General features: G+C 35.3%; 1 protein-coding gene and 1 pseudogene across 1 annotated transcript in view; one reads left to right on the forward strand and one right to left on the reverse strand.

Annotated features, from left to right (window-relative positions):
• Ano3 (anoctamin 3) overlaps nt 1–17,893 on the reverse strand; it is a 261,204-nt gene that overhangs the window by 178,910 nt on the left and 64,401 nt on the right. Inside the window, exons 3-4 of the mRNA XM_076570257.1 lie at nt 15,783–15,854; nt 2,897–3,015 (exon numbers count right to left, since the gene is read on the reverse strand). Coding sequence (XP_076426372.1) covers nt 2,897–3,015; nt 15,783–15,854 — 191 coding nt within the window. The remainder of the gene's footprint in view (nt 1–2,896; nt 3,016–15,782; nt 15,855–17,893) is intronic.
• On the forward strand, nt 3,220–4,095 carry LOC143272949 (prohibitin-2 pseudogene; annotated as a pseudogene).

Consider the following 17,893-nt stretch of genomic DNA (forward strand, 5'->3'; position numbering starts at 1 on the left):
GTAAGACGAGAAGAAAGACAGCAGATTTGTAAGATACAGCGCCCAGATATTAGTGCAAATAATGCAAATCTAGGTAACTTGATTACTTTTTGAATCTCCTATATAATATCTTTTAGGCAGATTATTATACCCTTGAAAAATCTTCAGCATTATTTTTCTTTTATGCAATTGAAATCTTCTATGAAATAGAATTTGTGTTTCATTCTCACATATGCAATGGATAAAAGTGGACATCCTTTGATAGCTCGAGGTGTGAGTCACCCAGACAGCTGGGGGTGGTTTTCATAGGAGAGTTAGAGTTGGAGGTGGGCAGTCACGCAAATTCAGTAGTACATTTGAATAATATTTCTTTTACTGAACTACTTATTTTATTTCTTTCATTGAACTTATTCTATTTTCTTGTTGGATACTCAAAGAAATTTACTCAAGTTTTCCTAATTATTTTAACTGTAACATTCTAAGGTTCAAGCCTAATGAAAAATGGTGCTTGGGGCATGACTCTTGTGAGCAAATTAGATGATGATTTAACTATTAGCCATGCGGTAAATCATAGAGTGGTAGACTATAGAGATTGGATTTTTATGTCATTTTCTAATTATTCAATGTATACTGTTTGTCTTTCAGTAGATAGCAAAAGCTTATTGAGTAACACTAGATTTCTCTTGTAGCTCTTGTCAGTTCACTTCAAATAATATTTATCTGATACAAGGAAGTACATGAGCCACACAGGGAAGAAACCATGATTGGTCAACCTATTTAAAAAAATGTTAAAAAAAAACCCATAGAAATAATAAATGAACAATTTTTGCAAAAGTAATTAACCTGGAATATATTAAAGTTTGGACTCATTCCTGACAGTGTGGCTATATTTAAATTCAGCTAGATTTCTTTGTAAGTGTCTTAGTAGTAGTAGTGACTAATAAAGAGAAAATTAATCTAGTTTAAACAAACTAAGCATCACAGAGAGAATTATGTTCAAGAACATGAGTAGTACCTATGCAGGAGCTATTGAAATTTAAGCAATTTCTTGGACTAAATTAAATATTCAGACTATTTCCTTCCCTTCACTTACCCTCTCCCTCCATCTTTCCTCCTTTCCTTCATTCCTCCCCATCTCTTTATAGAAGACACCCCACTTTAACAGGAAAAGGGGGGGTAAACTTGTTCTGAGATAGTATTTATCTTAACATCTAGGAGGAGATGTAAGTCAGTTGTAGTCACTGTCATGAAAATAATCACCAGCAATTTGATTCTGGACTGTCTCATTCAGTTGCCCTGGAAAATCTGCAAAAGCATTGAATTTGAGGAATGGTGAAAACAGTGAACTAAAGAGGCTTAAAACTGAATTATATTTCATTATTTTATTTGTTGGTAAAAATATGATTTCAATGCTACAATCTCAACCTCCGAGTTGCTATAAAATTCTGGTATGTACTCAGGCTTTGCTATGCCCTAGATACTTTCACAAAGTCATTTCATGTTTTATGTCAAGCAGACAGTATGTTCAAAATTACAGATAAGGATAACAAAGTCATTGTGTGTAATTAATATGTCCATGTCACTATATCTAATAATAAGTGGAATTGGAAGTCAAATCATTTAAATTATATAGCATAAAACTATGTTAATATGTTAACTTTGAGGAGAAAAACATAAAAGTGAAGGACTAATTCCAAAAAAGAATTATTAACAAATAACTTCATGGCTTTTATTTGGTGTTTAAATAATTATGTCTGACAGGTACAGTGCCACAATTTGATAGGAGACACATGCAGTATTCTATGGCTCTGTAGGGTAACTGCAGTTAATAATAATGTATTATACATGCCAGAATAATTATAAGAAAGAATTTTGAATGCTCTCCCAATAAATAAATGGTAAATGTTCACAGTGATATTCAAATCACTATGTTATTAAAATATATACAGGCATTGAAATATCGCATTGTGTCCCATACAAATAATTATGGACCTCAGAAGAGAGCATACTACTGCTGCATTTGTAAGCCAGTAGCATTCCAAATAATTATCCTTATACCCATATCTAAGTGTAGACTCTCATGCCTTACCAAAAGTCTTTCTTTAGCATACAGAGACCACTATAAAAAGTCACAGCTGATCAAAGCATAGAGAACAACTGACTCTCAGATCCGCAGTCCAGATAGATTTCTACCTAAGGCTCAGGGAATGTCATAGAAGAGGGTACAGCACAATGTAAAACTCAAGGACAAGGAAATATTCTGTAAGATTGTATCTTTGACTTGCCAGAATAAGACTCGAATGAAGAAATACTATTTGGCATGCCACTGTGAATGGAAGAAATCTCACAGGACCATAACCCTAGATGAAGAGCTAGAGTCAATTAATGGCAATTGTGAGAGGGAATAATCAGTTTTCTCATAGCTGAGACCTCTGATTATCCAATACCAAGTGGTCAGCCTTAAAAACCTATACATATAAACAACACTAAATAGACTCAGAAAGTTGTGTTTATATTCTTACTCATTATATGTGTGTACATATCTCCGTGTGTTTAAGAATAACTGAAGAAAAGGAGGTCATGAATTAGAGAAGGAAATGAAGGGACATGGAGGAGGTTTAGGAATGGGGAGGATAGTATAATTATATTTAATTAGAAATAAAATATGTTTAAAAATTAAAGAATAAATTTAAAAAATAAAGGGGTAATTTTGGATCTGTTCAATAATAAAATAATTGCTTTATAACACAAATGGTTATGTCAATAAACAGCTTTTCATACTTGAATCCTTTAAGATACATATTAACTTACATGTCTTTTTAGTTTTTCCAGCACGAATCCAATCATACAGGCTAATGTTCAAATTTTTAAAAATTACATTACAAAAATTGTGCATAGATAATTCAGTATGAATTACCTTAGATAATTTTGTCTTCGATTCAGGCTTATCTTTGATAACAAAGTCATTAAGGAGACGAGATCGGTCATAGTTGGCATGTTCAGATTCATCCATGTAATCCTTATCTTTGCCTAGAGCTAAAACAGAAAAAGAAAAAGTTATATGCATTTTTGTCCACTCATTTTATTCAGAAAATACCTCACTTAAAATCTGTGCTTTTTGGAGAGCACTGTGGTCCCTGATGCTCATGTACAGGGCATAGTCTCTGAACTGGAGTGAGATAGAAGTAGGTGGACACCATCTCCCGACCTCTGGTGCCAATGCCTTTAGGATGATCAGATATGGCCCAGAACTTGAAGGACATAGCAGGGTGCCTGTCCCAGGGGCTTTGGGGCATGGTCATGGCAGTGAAGCTGCTACTGGGGGCCATGACATATGATATCTATGAATCCATGTTTACTTTGGAAGGTGATCATAGACCAATCTTTGTTAGTAAGATTGGCTACTTACATCAGGACACAATCCTGGGTGAAGGCCTTAACTTCAGGATATCCTGGTTCCAGTACTCTATCATCAATGACGTTTGGGCTAGACCCTAAAAAAACTCTTCCATTACAGGCTCAAAAGACCTGCAGCTGGTGAATTTTTCCCTGCAAGTGGTGTTTGACTCAAAGTTAAGGACCCCCCCCCCCGGCCTCCAGCATTTAACAGAGCCTAGGGTAGACCACTAGGAGTGAGTGCTGCTGTTGATTGTCAACAAGAGTGTGATCTCCAGGTTTACTGCCTCACAGCTGATTACCCAGTAGGCTCAGGTATCACCCTTGATCAGAAAAGAACTGGCAGAGCACACAAGGTCTTCAGCCTCATCTTGAGTGATGCAGTTATCACAGATCTGAGCTTAGCCAAAAATACCCAGCTGCTATAGAAGCCAAACAAGTGGCCCTGTGGGAAGCCCAGTGGGCTCTACCTTTGGTGGAGAATGTAAGGCAGGAACAGCAAGGGAAGATAGTGCAGGCTGAGGCTGCCAAGAGGCTCCCTGAAGCACTGAGTCGGATTCCTGGCTACATCAAGTGCAGAAAGATCTGGGCCACCCAGGCCCTCTCTAAGAGGATTGCCATGTCACAGAACAACATGTTGCTGCTGTCAATCTAGTGCAGAATCTACAGGATGAATGCTGTACTCTGGGGAGTGACAGCCTCATCAAAGGTAAGAAATGAGTGTGGCTATCATGAGCACTACCTCCAGAGATGTGGATGTTTCTTCTCCAGAGAAGCATGCCCCACCCCTATTCATGTGTCTTTGTCCCTATGCACCTGTCCTCTTGGATTAAGGATGACTGAAGATCATGCATTCCTGAGGGCTTTCTCTGTCCCTGTATTGGCCCAGGAATATTGAGGCAGTGTGTGATTCTCAGTGATTTCCTAAGGTATCGTCCCTTCCTCAGAATTGGGAGAGTTAACCACCACCCCATGAACTCTCACTCGGGAGGCAGAGCCAGGCGGATCTCTGTGAGTTCGAGGCCAGCCTGATCTCCAAAGTGAGTTCCAGGAAAGGCGCAAAGCTACACAGAGAAACCCTGTCTCGAAAAAAATCAAAAAAAAAAAAAAAAAAGAAAAAGAAAAAAAAAAGAAAAAAAGAAAATTTCTGTACTTTTTAAGTTTCTCAAGTTTAGTTAAACAAAATATTTACATAATGTCTATCTAAAGGATAAGCTCAAAACAATCACACAACTGCCTGCCCTTAATTACTGTCTTAATGCTGAAGCTGAGAATGACGTCCATGTGAACTCAGCAGCTCTGTGCTTCTTAATGTATATAAGACCTTAAATACACACCCAGAGCCATGAAAACTATTTTAGACATATTGTATGACTTGAAATTTTAGGTGGAGATATTTGTAATGATTGAGTAGATTCTTGATGGGGGATGTGTTTCTGTATGCTGTGAAAATGTATTGCTCTGATTGGTTGATAAATAAAGCTATTTGGCCTATGGCAAGGCAGCTTAGAGGCAGGTGGGAAATCCAGACAGAGAGACAGAAAGAAGATGGGGGTAGACACTGCTAGCTGCCATCAAAAGAAGCCAGATGTAAAAGTACCAGTAAGCCACAAGCTACATGGCAGGGTATAGATTTATAGAAATGGGTTAATTTAAAATATAAGAGCTAGCTAGCAAGAAGCCTGCCATGGCCATAGTTTAAAAATAATATAAAACTCTGGGTGTTTACTTGTGTCTGAGTGGCCATAGGACCAGGCAGGACACAGGAAAACTTCTGACTACAGATTCTTAATCACATTTTGATATTACAAATACATTAATTTGGGGTTCATCGCCTTAAAATTTGAGAAGTTTTAGAAATCCAAGTTTGACTAAAGGGTTAAAGAAGTCCACAAAAGCAAACTATAAAAGATATGTTAACTAATATTTTGAAGACTACAGAAATTAGGTGATTAAAAATTACAATTGCCAAGAAAGTGTAAAAAATTAAAATGATTAGAATAATAAAACTATATTACATTATATGGTCAGTTGCATAAGAAGATGTCTATAAGGAATAATTAACATAGATTATAAGACAGGAAATATCTATGATGGCTATTTCTACCATAAAGAACTATGAATATTTTACAAAATTCATATTTCATAAGACTCAAATATCTCATTAAATGTTATATATTTAACCTTTTCCAAGAAATAAGAGTTTTGGAAATAATTATCAAAGTTGTTTATAGCAATCAAACATGAACTTGACATGAAGGACTGTACACAGTACTTTGAATAATTCAGTCAGTTGACTTACTACAGGGAAGAAAAGCAATGTTTCTCACAAAGAGAACATTAGTTTATTTAACTATTAACTTTAAATACATATTATATTATGATGCATATGAAGCTACTATGATAAAAACATTAGTATAAGCTGTTTATGTATCTTATCTCCTAAGATACATTAATAACCGGTTATGTAAGATGTTCTGAATATTTAGTGGTTAAATTTGTTACTTAACCTAATTATGATTCCATGGACAGAAAAATGATCCTCTGATTGACAGTTACTATTTTCTCACAGTCACAAACTATATGCATTGCTTTCTTTAATTTAATAACTTTGTGAAGTATATTATTTTTGTTTACATTTAATAAGTACATAACCTGAGAATTAATGATTATGTAAAGTTATAATGCTAATAAGATATGCATGAAATTAAAGTCTATGTATGATTTTAAAGCTGATATTTGTGAATATTAAATAATATTTCCTACAGATTAAGGCAAACTACATATCATTAATTTAATAATTAGCCATTAAACCACTTCTCTAAGTAAAAGACTTAATATAATAGTAACAAACACAACTTCCCCTTCATAAAACATACATGAAAGAGAAGAAAAAAATTAAGAAAACTATGTCATATGGCTATGGCATTGGAGAAAATACGATAGGAGGGAAAGAAACAGGTGATAAAAGAAGTGGTGTTGCCGGGCGGTGGTGGTGCACGCCTTTAGTCCCAGCACTCAGGAGGCAGAGGCAGGCGGATCTCTGTGAGTTCGAGGCCAGCCTGGTCTACCAATTTGAGTTCCAGGAAAAGCGCAAAACTGCACAGAGAAACCCTGTCTCGAAAAACCAAAAAAAAAAAAAAGTGGTGTTAATTTAATAAAGTGGACAGCAGTAAGGACATTTAAGTATAGATATGAAGAGGAAGAGCAGAAAGTTACCCATGAAAACTGGAAGAAGAGGTCATCCAGTGACAGCAATAAGTGCACATTGTAGACATGTCTCTTGCTGTTATATATGATAAAAGAAAGTTGCCATTTTAGACTTTATTTGAGAAATTACCAAATTTCTGGTACCTTCAACTTGCCTTCTTGTTTGGACAGGAGGGAGGGCCTAGTATGTGTGTTTCTCCTTGTCTTCCTGCCCTCATTCTTTTCTTCTTTCCCACATGAGACAGCAATCAGGATCCCCATGTGTGATTAAACAGGAGAAGGTAAAAGATAGCTAACATTGGAGAACTTGCACTGGCCAGTGGGTCAAAAAGATGCCAGAGGCCAACCTATTCCTGTTATTTCCTATTCTAGTGACATTTTCTCTCCATTCAATGGATAAATATATTTAGCTCTGCAGTGTACTTTGGATGATTCCAGGTGGGATACAGCACAAAGCACAATAAATGTACTTTCTACCTCAATGAACTTGACAGTGGTAAAGAAGAAACAACATATGTATTAGAAACTAATATAGTCAATGAGAAATAGAAACTGGACGAGAAGTTGGGAAAGTAAATATTAGGTAGGGAAAAACTGTAATGTTTTTAAAAAGGTTGCCAAAAGCTGCCACCCAGAACTAACCCTGGAACAAAATGTCATTGAGGGAAGTGAATTTCAATGGAAGCATGATACAGGCAAAGGATATTACTAAGGACAGGTTCCTGAGGTAGAATATGCCATCCTGCATGTTCCAGGCAGTGGTAGTGATGCTGCTGGGAAAGGAAAGAGAAGGGCATGACATGGTGATGTGTGAGAGTGGCGGTAGAGGAGAAGGGTAGAATCTGTAGATCTGTGAACCACTGGGTAGCCTTTATCTTTCATCTTAGTTAAACAGGGTGACACCAGAGTGGCATCATCTCTATTTTAACAAAACCAATACTGCAAAGAAAAGAATAGACTGAGGGGCTAAAGGCAGAGGAAAAAGAGACTAAGACCTTGTAAAGACTGAGGAGAGAAGATGTGTTTGGGTCAAGTTGATAGGGATGCTAATACTTGTCAGATCAAAGAGTCATTTTAAAAGAAAAAGACAATTTTATTGAATATAGCATACATAAGAAATAAGTCAGCAGCAGTTTTGGTAGTCATGACTAGAATAGAAAAGGGTCTCAGTGTCATGTATTACTTTACCACATCTTTAAAATTCATGCTGGCAGCCTTGGTTTTAGCTTTTAGGATGTTGAAATCATAACCTGAAGTCCTTCATCCCATGTGTAGCAGAACTGGTGTGCTTCTGCTCTTCATTTATACTCAGGAATCCATGCCACTATGCATGTTACTGCCTCATGCAGAAAAAGGACTGCCATGCAACACTCTGGAGACTTGAGAGCAACAGAAGATTCAAAGAGGGAAAAACATAACTATATAAAAGTTTCATGCATTCATTAAATGTAAATGCTGTAAACACTAGATGGTAAATATGATCCTCAAATTGACAATGATAGAAGCATCAATCCAGAAAGCAAAGATTACATACAAATACATAACAGAAGGCATGCAATGAAGTTTCTAAGATTATCTTGATTACTTCAACTGATATTCTAGGACCATTTTAATTATAGAGAGGATCATCTCATGGACAAGGGAAACTAGGCTGCATAAAATGGAGAAAGTGAGCTGGACACTAGCTTGCTGAGAGAGTATGTGATATTGATAGGTATGTTAAGCGACTGGTGCCCTGACTTCTGTATCATGATGGACTGTGCCTTGAGCTGTAAGTGAAAGAAAATAAACCCACCCCAAGCTGCTTTCATCTGAGTATTTTATCACTGTCCCAGGAAAAAAAATACCCTAGGTTTAGGTTAAGATAGGATTAAGAGTGGAAAATACAGTATGAAAAGAAGATACGATGGTTTATTTTAGATTTGGCATAGTAGAAATTCATTCCTGCCCCAGCTCTGGATCTTTTCTATTATTCTTACCAGGGGATGTTTGAATCATAACTGTCAGAACTTTAAAATTGTCTTAAGTTGGTATTTCTGCCAGTCTACATCTGTGGGCAACAATGGAGAGGACCATATTGTGTTTAGATTCCTGAAGCTAATCAAATCCCCTTTGCTAGTGGATCTCCTGAAATATAAATGAAATCTGCCAGTGTGTTTTGGGTCTTAATAAAGACAGTATTATTTGTATTCAAACCTCCTCGTTTGACAATGCATTTCTTTCACAGATGCCTACAATATCAAATAAATTTCAAATAAAAAATTCTATGAGTAATAACATTGAAATTTTGTATCCAACATCCATCATATTTTCCCTTCTATAAACTTTTTCTTCACATCATAGCATTTCAAAAATTAAAATAAGGTTCACAATATACATATTTAACAAACATGGTAACTCTCCACTTTCCCCTGAAAGTTCTTAGTAATTTAATGGTGCTTCTGGCACTTAATTGCATCTTGACACTCAGAAAATGAAAACTTAAGAAAAAAATGACTTTCAAAGCACCAACCACAGAAGCTTCTGGGCCAGTAACACTTGATGACATTTGCCATAACCAATAGAACTCTTACTGATTTTTCCTTCCCCAAAGGTCTAACAACATGCACCCAATAAAAGAAAACAGTTTGAAATTTAAGAAAAGTTAAATCACATGTTGACATAAGGAAGCTAATAGAGTGAGAAAAGTATGAACTGTAGCTTCAACAATATAACTTAAAATCTAGGCTTTCTGGGCCGGGCGTTGGTGGCACACGCCTTTAATCCCAGCACTTGGGAGGCAGAGCCAGGCGGATCTCTGTGAGTTCGAGGCCAGCCTGGGCTACCAAGTGAGCTCCAGGAAAGGCGCAAAGCTACACAGAGAAACCCTGTCTCGAAAAACCAATAAATAAATAAATAAATAAATAAATAAATAAATAAATAAATAAATAAATAAATAAATAAAAAAAATTCTAGGCTTTCTCATTTACTATTAAAATGACAGAGGGTTTGCAAGAGTCTCCTAACATAAAAGTGGGAGGTAATAAAATATTTATAGGGATTACTTCCTAGGACTAAATGGAAAAAATCCATGAAAAATTACTAAAAAAATATTAAACAAACACATATTCCTTCTGTTTGCTATTAATTTACAATTCTAGTACTTATATATCTGTAAGATAAATGGCATTTGGAGTTTCTTAAAAGGACATACCTTTCATTTTCTACCCTAAGTAGGTGCCTTTGGTAAAAGAATAAGTTTTGCAGCCAGAACTGAGATTATAATTTCAGTAGCTATCATATTCCAACCGCCATTATTTCTCATAATGTCATTTCATCTAATTATTTATTCTATTTTACCAAAGGTACAAGAGTGATGCCTGGGAATGGATGAGGGTCCTTTTGGAGAATTTTGAATGTGTGAGAACATTATCAGTCTGTTTCCCTAATTTGAAACTTTTCTATTTAAAGTTTATCTAGGGTTATCAGAATATATGAGAATGCATAATTAAATAATTATAGTGGGTTAACATTTTCATGTTTATAATTTACATGTCTTATCCAACATACATTGTATTACTTGACTGTCACAAAAATCTTAATTCTATCCTGCTTGATATCCATAGTATAAGAAGGGAATGAACAATGTCTTCATTTTACAACTCAGAAAGCTGATGTACAAATGGTGTGAATCCAGGTAGTAAGATGTAGGATTGGCATACAAAATTAGCCCCTTTGAATGATAACATATTCATTTTTTTATAATTATCCATATGGAACTTTCTTTGGATGATCCCTATATAGATTATTCAGGGACTTAATATAGTGATAATGAGGACCCAGGAAGTAATAAAGTTTTTCTATTCCTGTACTTCTTATTTGTCTATAACCATATCTTATTTCTATACTACTATTGCAAGAGAGTTCCATCCATGCTATTGATAGTACTCAGAGAACCCTAGTATGCCTGTGCACCAGTGTTTACTCCACGTAACATCTTATCTTATTCAGGGCAAAAATTTGCCAAGCATTTATTCCTAACAGGTTGTTGTTCATTTTTCCTTGTAATGAATGGCAAAGCAGCCAGAGGATGGTACACCAGACTTTCTGAAAGTGTGTGATGTATCAATATAATCTGACTTATTTCTGCTCCTCACTCCTGTAACTGATCTTAAAATATTTTTGCGCATAAAATAGGTATCATATAATGTTGTTGATTATAGGGCTACAAATGCTAACATGATGAACAAGGTCTCTACATTTTCATCTCCAGTAGGGATCCCTAAATAAATCATACAATTTTAAGTCATAATACCCGTTCTGAAGAAATGCTTTGGGACAGAAGGGGGAGATGGTGTAGATCGGGTTTATTTTAATGTGAGGTTCTGAGATGAGAGCAATATTATGATAAATGAAAAATCACAAGAATAAGTTGACTGCAGCACTTTTACTGAAAAGGAGCATTAAAAACTGGCCTATATAGAATAGACCCAGATTTCACAGGGCCTCTGAAGGCCGAAGTAAGTTTATATTTTAAAAGCAATGAGAAACCCTGGAAAGACTGGAGCAGAGAAATAATGAAATTTAATTTTCCTTTCAGTATAGCACTGTGGAAAATAGACTGTAAGGATGCAAGAGTTTGATCACGGAGTCTAATTAGACACCCATTGCACCGGGATAGCCAGGAAGTCATTGACCAGACTACGTAAAAGAGTGAATGGGGTAAGCAGTGGTCACATTCTGAATGTGTTTTGAAGGTTGAACCAAGAATACCTGTTAATTATACAAGTTTGACAAATAACTTAAAATGTTTGCCATAAATGTAATGTCATCACCGCAAATGGGGATTTAAGAATAATTCTCTTATGTCTGTAACCTTTAAGTAGGTTAGCTATGTTAGTAGGTAGTTGTTCCTTATATCATATTTGATATGAAATGCTTTTGGGAAACTAATAAAATTTGATAGAGATAATGTCAATGTAAGGAAAGCAAAATTACCATATAATCATTTAGCCATATTACTCTAAGAAGCAACAATTACTACTCAGTCAGTCTGAACTACTGAGCTTGTAGAAAGCAAGTAAATGTCTTAACTTTTTAGTAAGACCCCTTACTAAGAGGCATTAATAACATTAACAAAGTTTTGACATTACAATTTGATTGGATAAACACACATTTTGACTGGCTGAAGTCAAATATACCAGTTTTGATTAGATAAGTTTATTTTATTTCTAAGTTAATTAATTTTAAATTGTCTAGTTATAATCAAACACATCCATGTTAATTATCATATCCTTGTCATTTTCCAACTTTAATGGGATTCAAAAACTAATGATTTCAAAATTATAATTTTGTTGAATGATTTATGTGAATGCATGGGTGAATAAACAAATAACATAACTGAATGTGTACTCTTGAACCCATGTACACACTTGTGTGCATGCACATGTATGTGTGTGTGTGTGTGTGTGTGTGTGTGTGTGTGTGTGTGTGTTTTATAAATACAGATGGCAATGACATTCTGACTTTATGAGATGCTTCAGGAAAAGCAGAATTCAGCATTATGTCACACAATAGAATGGAGAAAACAAACAACAATAAGTTTTGAACGTCTGGTTAGTTTTAATCAATCATTTCCACAAGTACATTTTTCCATGCAGTTTAATCACAGAAACTGAAAATATTACAGAATGAGTCTTATGTGGACAGCACTATTTATGTTTTACCTTAAAGATCTTTGTGCATGTGATAATAATGAAAGAGAGGTTGAGGATTAAGACTTCCAGGGAACTCCAGTTCCCTATTGGGTAGCTTTTCATCATCTGAAAATTTATTGTATCCATTGAGAACTAGTTTTCAAATTTTTCAAGAGGTGATAATAATAAGCTCACCCTCAAGGGATTTTATGAGAATTACATGAGGTGAACTAAGAAAAGTGTTGTGTGATAAGAAGTTCAGTGAATTACTGTTGTTATGTTACATCATACGTATCATATTTGATGGTAATAGGATCTCTAAACATGAATTGGTATGGCAAAGACATGGGGATTCATCAGAATTTAAATGTGAAAATAAACTGAGTCACTAAACACATCAATGAATTTTTTTGGGTGTCCTAGTAGCCATGGTAAAACTATGCTTCTTTGTTTAAGACATGAGTCAGACAAACTATAAATTATTGATTCTAATTTACAAATCAAATCACAAATACTCAGAGACATGAAATAAAATGCCACAATTACAGAGTTAGTAGATACAAGAATGATTTGATCGATGGCTGGATTAGAAAAGTACATTTTAATCAAGAAAGACTTGAAGAAGGCAACCGTGATTGTTAGTACTGTTTGTCATTTGATAGGATCTGGAATAATCTAAAACACCAGCCACAGGGCAAGCATGTGAGTGGTCATCTAGGTTAGGCTAAGCTCTGGCCATATCTGTGAGGAACTAAATTGATTAAGTTAACTGAAGTGGGAAGACCCACCCTACATTATTTGCCTTGTGTGCTGGACTATATAAATGGAATTAGTGGCTGAGCACAAACACCACTTGCACTCTGCCCTTAAGAGGTGATGCAAAGTGACCAGTTACCTCAAGCTCTAGCCTGCATGGTTTCCCTACCATGATGGATCAAACACTTGAACTATGAGCCTAAAAATAGATCCTCCTTCCTTAAGTTGTTTTTATCAGGATGTTTATCATAGCAGCTGGAGAAGTAACTAAAATATCAGCTCTGCAGGAAGCATAAGCTCTAATGCAATAAAAATAAGTTCTTCCTTCAGAGCTCCTCCTTCAAGGAAGGGAAATATCAGTCCTCAATGAAACAGTGTCTACATGCAGTCAGTTATACTGCAGCATTAATATTCTCATGAGCAGTGCCAAGTAGTTCACTGTGAAAAGGGAAAGTCATTACACAAATGTACTTGTTTGGTTCACAGTGCTTGGAAATTCCTGTTTAATGCCTTCAGATACAATGGTGCTCCGAAGGCAAATGCAGAAATTAAGATTGCTTGGCATTTGCAGCTGAACATGCATTGCTGACATGCTCATGTTTATTTAATTATACTCAATGCTTCTTACTTCCTTTGACCTCCTTTCATTGATAAGGAAAACATCATATTACAGAGATGCAGTAGACTTTATTTTTTGTTATTTGACTATTTTATACTTTTAATATCATACTCATCTCAGACACAGGACTACTTTCAAATCCACCTAACTTTTTTTTTCCTTGTCAGGACCAATTTGTGCTGCCCAAACATCTTTACATGTGTGGTCTTCTATTAGAGAGTGGTTGACTTACTGAGGACTACACTCTTAGAGAAGACTGTCTTTTCCTCTCACAGCAGAATGAGACAATGTCACAGAGACAATATCTTCAGGGCTAGTCATTGAATTTCACACCAAACTTCCAACTCCAGGCTGGAATTTGGTCTGGTTTGGGGTTGCATACATTTTGTGCATGCTGTCATAAATACTGTGAGTTATATCTGCAACTTCCCTGCTGTATCCAATAGACACTGTTTCCTTTAGTCACCCACTCCTCAAGCTATTATACTCTTTATTCCCCCCTCCTCTACCATGAACTTTGATCTGTTGGAAGACTGGATGTAGTATATATGTTCAATAAGGGCTGAGAACTCTGCAGTCGTTTATTCTCCACATCATGGCCAATTGTAGACTTCCTTGTTAATCCCCACCTACTGTAAAGAGAACCTTCTAAGAGATAAGTGATAAAAGTATCTATCAACTAGGAGCTATATCCACATGGATTATGTGGGTGTTCAGCATGATTATAGGCACACAAATATTAGCAAATTTCCTTATAATGGCAGTTTTCCATTTAAATACGGTTTGCGAAATTTGAAATGGTTTATTTTTTTTTCTCTCCTTTTTAATGTCAGTCTTGCTATCAGCTCAGATTAACCTGAAAGCTGTAATCTATTTCAGCATTCTGAATACTGGAGTTATAGACTGACAAATTATAAAATATCAAGTGTAAAGCTGGACAAGTAGAAGGATATCAATATCAGATGGGTTGAAACCCACCAACACAATTTGTTCCAATCTACTGGGTTTAGGAAAAAATACATTCAATTTGGAATAACAAATTTTCAAAAAAAATAAGATCTGTGGAATTGTAATGAGAGTATTTTGATTCTGGAGTAATTGTTAAAGTATTAAGTGGTACTAGTTTAGTAAAAATTTAATGTAAACTTTACTACCTGTGTGGATGTGTTGAATAAAGAAAACCAAGTATTTTCATGTTGTTTTGTTTTCAGAAAATGAGTGATTGAAGATCATGCTACAAAATGAGGTATTGAAGCAAAAAACTTTCTTGTGTTCTGATGAAATGTTCCTTTTGATTTTTTATGTGAAATGAACCAGATAATGTTTAATTAGGAAATTAATAAGGTAGCCCTGTTTCTATGCCAGCTTTAAAAATATTATGAAAACATGATTAATTTGTAGTTCTCAGAATGTTGTCACAACACAGTTCAAGGTAGTGCAAATGTTGAAATGTCTTGACAATCTCTAAAGAATTAGAACAAGATAAAAACATTGGGCTAGGCATTTTTTGTCTTGGCTACATTTATGTTTAGCCAGGAAATAATAAAAAGTGTGGATATTCATGTCACCCCCTAGACAAATTAAACCTGATCATGTGTTGCTGGTGTGATCAGAGAATTTTAAAATTCTTAAATTAAAATTAAAAATTAGAAGTCTTCAGTCTCTCCACACTTAATCAAAAAGGCAATGCAAACACATCAACAGTATTTTCATAAAGAAAACTCATGATCAGTATCTGTTAGTTATAGATTAATTTTGAACTTTATAGGACATGTATATTATTCACTAATGGAGAACCAGGATAGATCTTTCAACTTTTACTAGCACAAAAAGCATTCAGTGGCAATATTTGGTACATTTCATGATATCAGTGTAAATATATTTATTTGTATAGAATGGAAAGAAATTCATAAGAAGTTAAAAGTAAAAATCACTGACATTTGTTATAGTATTATTCACTGCAGTCTCATATTATTTGAGTTTTAAATTGTGTGATAAGTCAATTAATAATTATAAAACTCAGATTTTTATATTCACTGCTCAAATTTTAAAGACCCCAAAATGAACATTTTTATGCAAAATTATTCTAGATTTGAAGAACATAGTTTATTTTTGGTGAGAGGAAAATAACTTGGAAATTAACTCACCCAAGCAAAACTCACTGAAGTCAGCAAAGGAACATTTGAGAGTAGAGTCTTTTTTACTCTCCTCAGAATTAACTGTAAAACAAAGACACTTTGTAATTTGGGGAAATACATGCATAACTATAAAATGCCTATAATACCTGATGTCTAAATGATGCTCAATTTTAAAAAAGAGTTTTAAGTTAATGTATGGAGATTTAAATTTTATTTGAACAACAGTCAAAATTTAACTTTTAACAAAACACCACCTATGTTACATTTTAACATGTTCATTCTCTTGAGCAATTAACACCATTGTAAATGACTGTAAGTTGACTCTAATAGAAAGTGTTGCTCTATTATTGAAAAGAAAATATTAGTATTCCCAAGTTGTCCAGAAGAAGAAAGAACTGTTAGCTTAACAACTTTTCACAAGCTGACCCTGACTTTCAGGAAATGAAGTGAACAGGGAAGAAGTATCAATCTGACAATCCACAATCTTTTATAAAAGGAACTCCTGCTCTTTTGAGGACACTCAATGATACCACTGCAAAGTCCAGATTACCCAATAGACCTGCAAAACAATTTTGGGGGTCAGGTTCCAAAAGGTCTCAGTTTTAAGGGAACTAAGTCTATGTTGATGGTACAGGGGGAGGGGGATATAAAAATGAATTTGGAGTTTTCCCACACAAGGCATTTTGTGCCATGGTGGTCACATATGTCAACATCAGGATATCTCTCCTGAGAGCAAAGAGGAGTCTTTCAAAATTATCAGGGAAAGATGTTTTCCAACATCAACCATCATCAATCCAGCTTGTGAGACATTTTGTTTGTGACATATGTCCCTCCACACACAAACAATTAACTTTTCTGTGTGTTAACAACATAGCTTAAAAAAAGAAAAGTAAAACAAAATTCTGCATTTTTATAAAGACTCTTAATGGAATACATTTTCATTGGAAAAACATCAAGAGGAGAATGGGAAAATATAAGCATCTATTGAATGACAGAGTATGGCTCCATTTTATGATCGGGGTTGTCTAAAAGTATATTATGTGTCTTACATGAGTAAATGTGTGAACAAGAGTATGCCAGCTCCAATTTTTCTTCACTATGGCATCTTTTTTGGTATATCCTTTAAAATTCAACTCTGTTCTGCTCCCAATACTGTGGTGATATTGTGTCCCCCAAAATATTGTGCACTCTAATAAACTTATCTGGGGTCAGAGAACAGAACAGCCACTAGATATAGAGGCCAGAAAATGGTGGCACACACGCCTTTAATCCTAGCATTCCAGAAGCAGAGATCCGCCTGGATCTCTGTGAGTTCAAGGCCACACTGGAAACAGCCAGGCCTGGTAACAAGAGCCTTTAATCCCAGGAAGTGATGGCAGAAAGCAAAAAGGCATACAAGGTGTGAGGACCAGAAACTAGAAGCTTTTGGCCTGGTTAAGCTTTTAGGCTTTTGAGCATCAGTTCAGCTGAGACCCATTTGGATGAGGACTCAGAGGCTTCCAGACTGAGGAAACAGGATCAGCCGAGGAATTTGCAAGGTGAGGAAGCTGTGGCTGGTTCTACTTCTCTGATCTTCCAACATTCACCCCAATACCTGGCTCTGAGTTTGCTTTTATTAATAAGACTCTCTAACAATTCATGCTACACAATACCACCTCATGTCTAGTTATCAATTCTTTACTGTTTTGGTATCACTATGAATGAAAACAGTTGGTATTTCTTACTTTTAAATATATTAATTCCATAACAGCTGGATTTATTGTGAAATTTTCTTACATTTCTCAAATCTTTTATGGCCTTCCCATTTCCCTCTCTTTTCCCTATCTGCCTCTTACTGATCCTTTTATTATTCTCTAATAGTCTGACTTTGACTTTGCTTTCCTGACTGTGTCTTCCTTCCCCAGATTCAAAGCATATTCTATTTGTCTCTTTGAGTCTGGCCTTATCTCACTTAATATGAACATCTCCAATTCTATTCTTTTCCCTGAAGTGACAAGCATTCCATTCTCTGTCTTGATGGATAATGTTCTATTGTGAATAAAGGTCACATTTTGTTTACCCTTCTATGTATTGATGGGCATAAGATGGCTCTGTAAAAGCTATTATAAATGAGGCGTTAA

Source organism: Peromyscus maniculatus, chromosome 4 (genome assembly GCF_049852395.1).
Source record: "Peromyscus maniculatus bairdii isolate BWxNUB_F1_BW_parent chromosome 4, HU_Pman_BW_mat_3.1, whole genome shotgun sequence".
NCBI classification, from domain to species: Eukaryota; Metazoa; Chordata; class Mammalia; order Rodentia; family Cricetidae; genus Peromyscus; species Peromyscus maniculatus.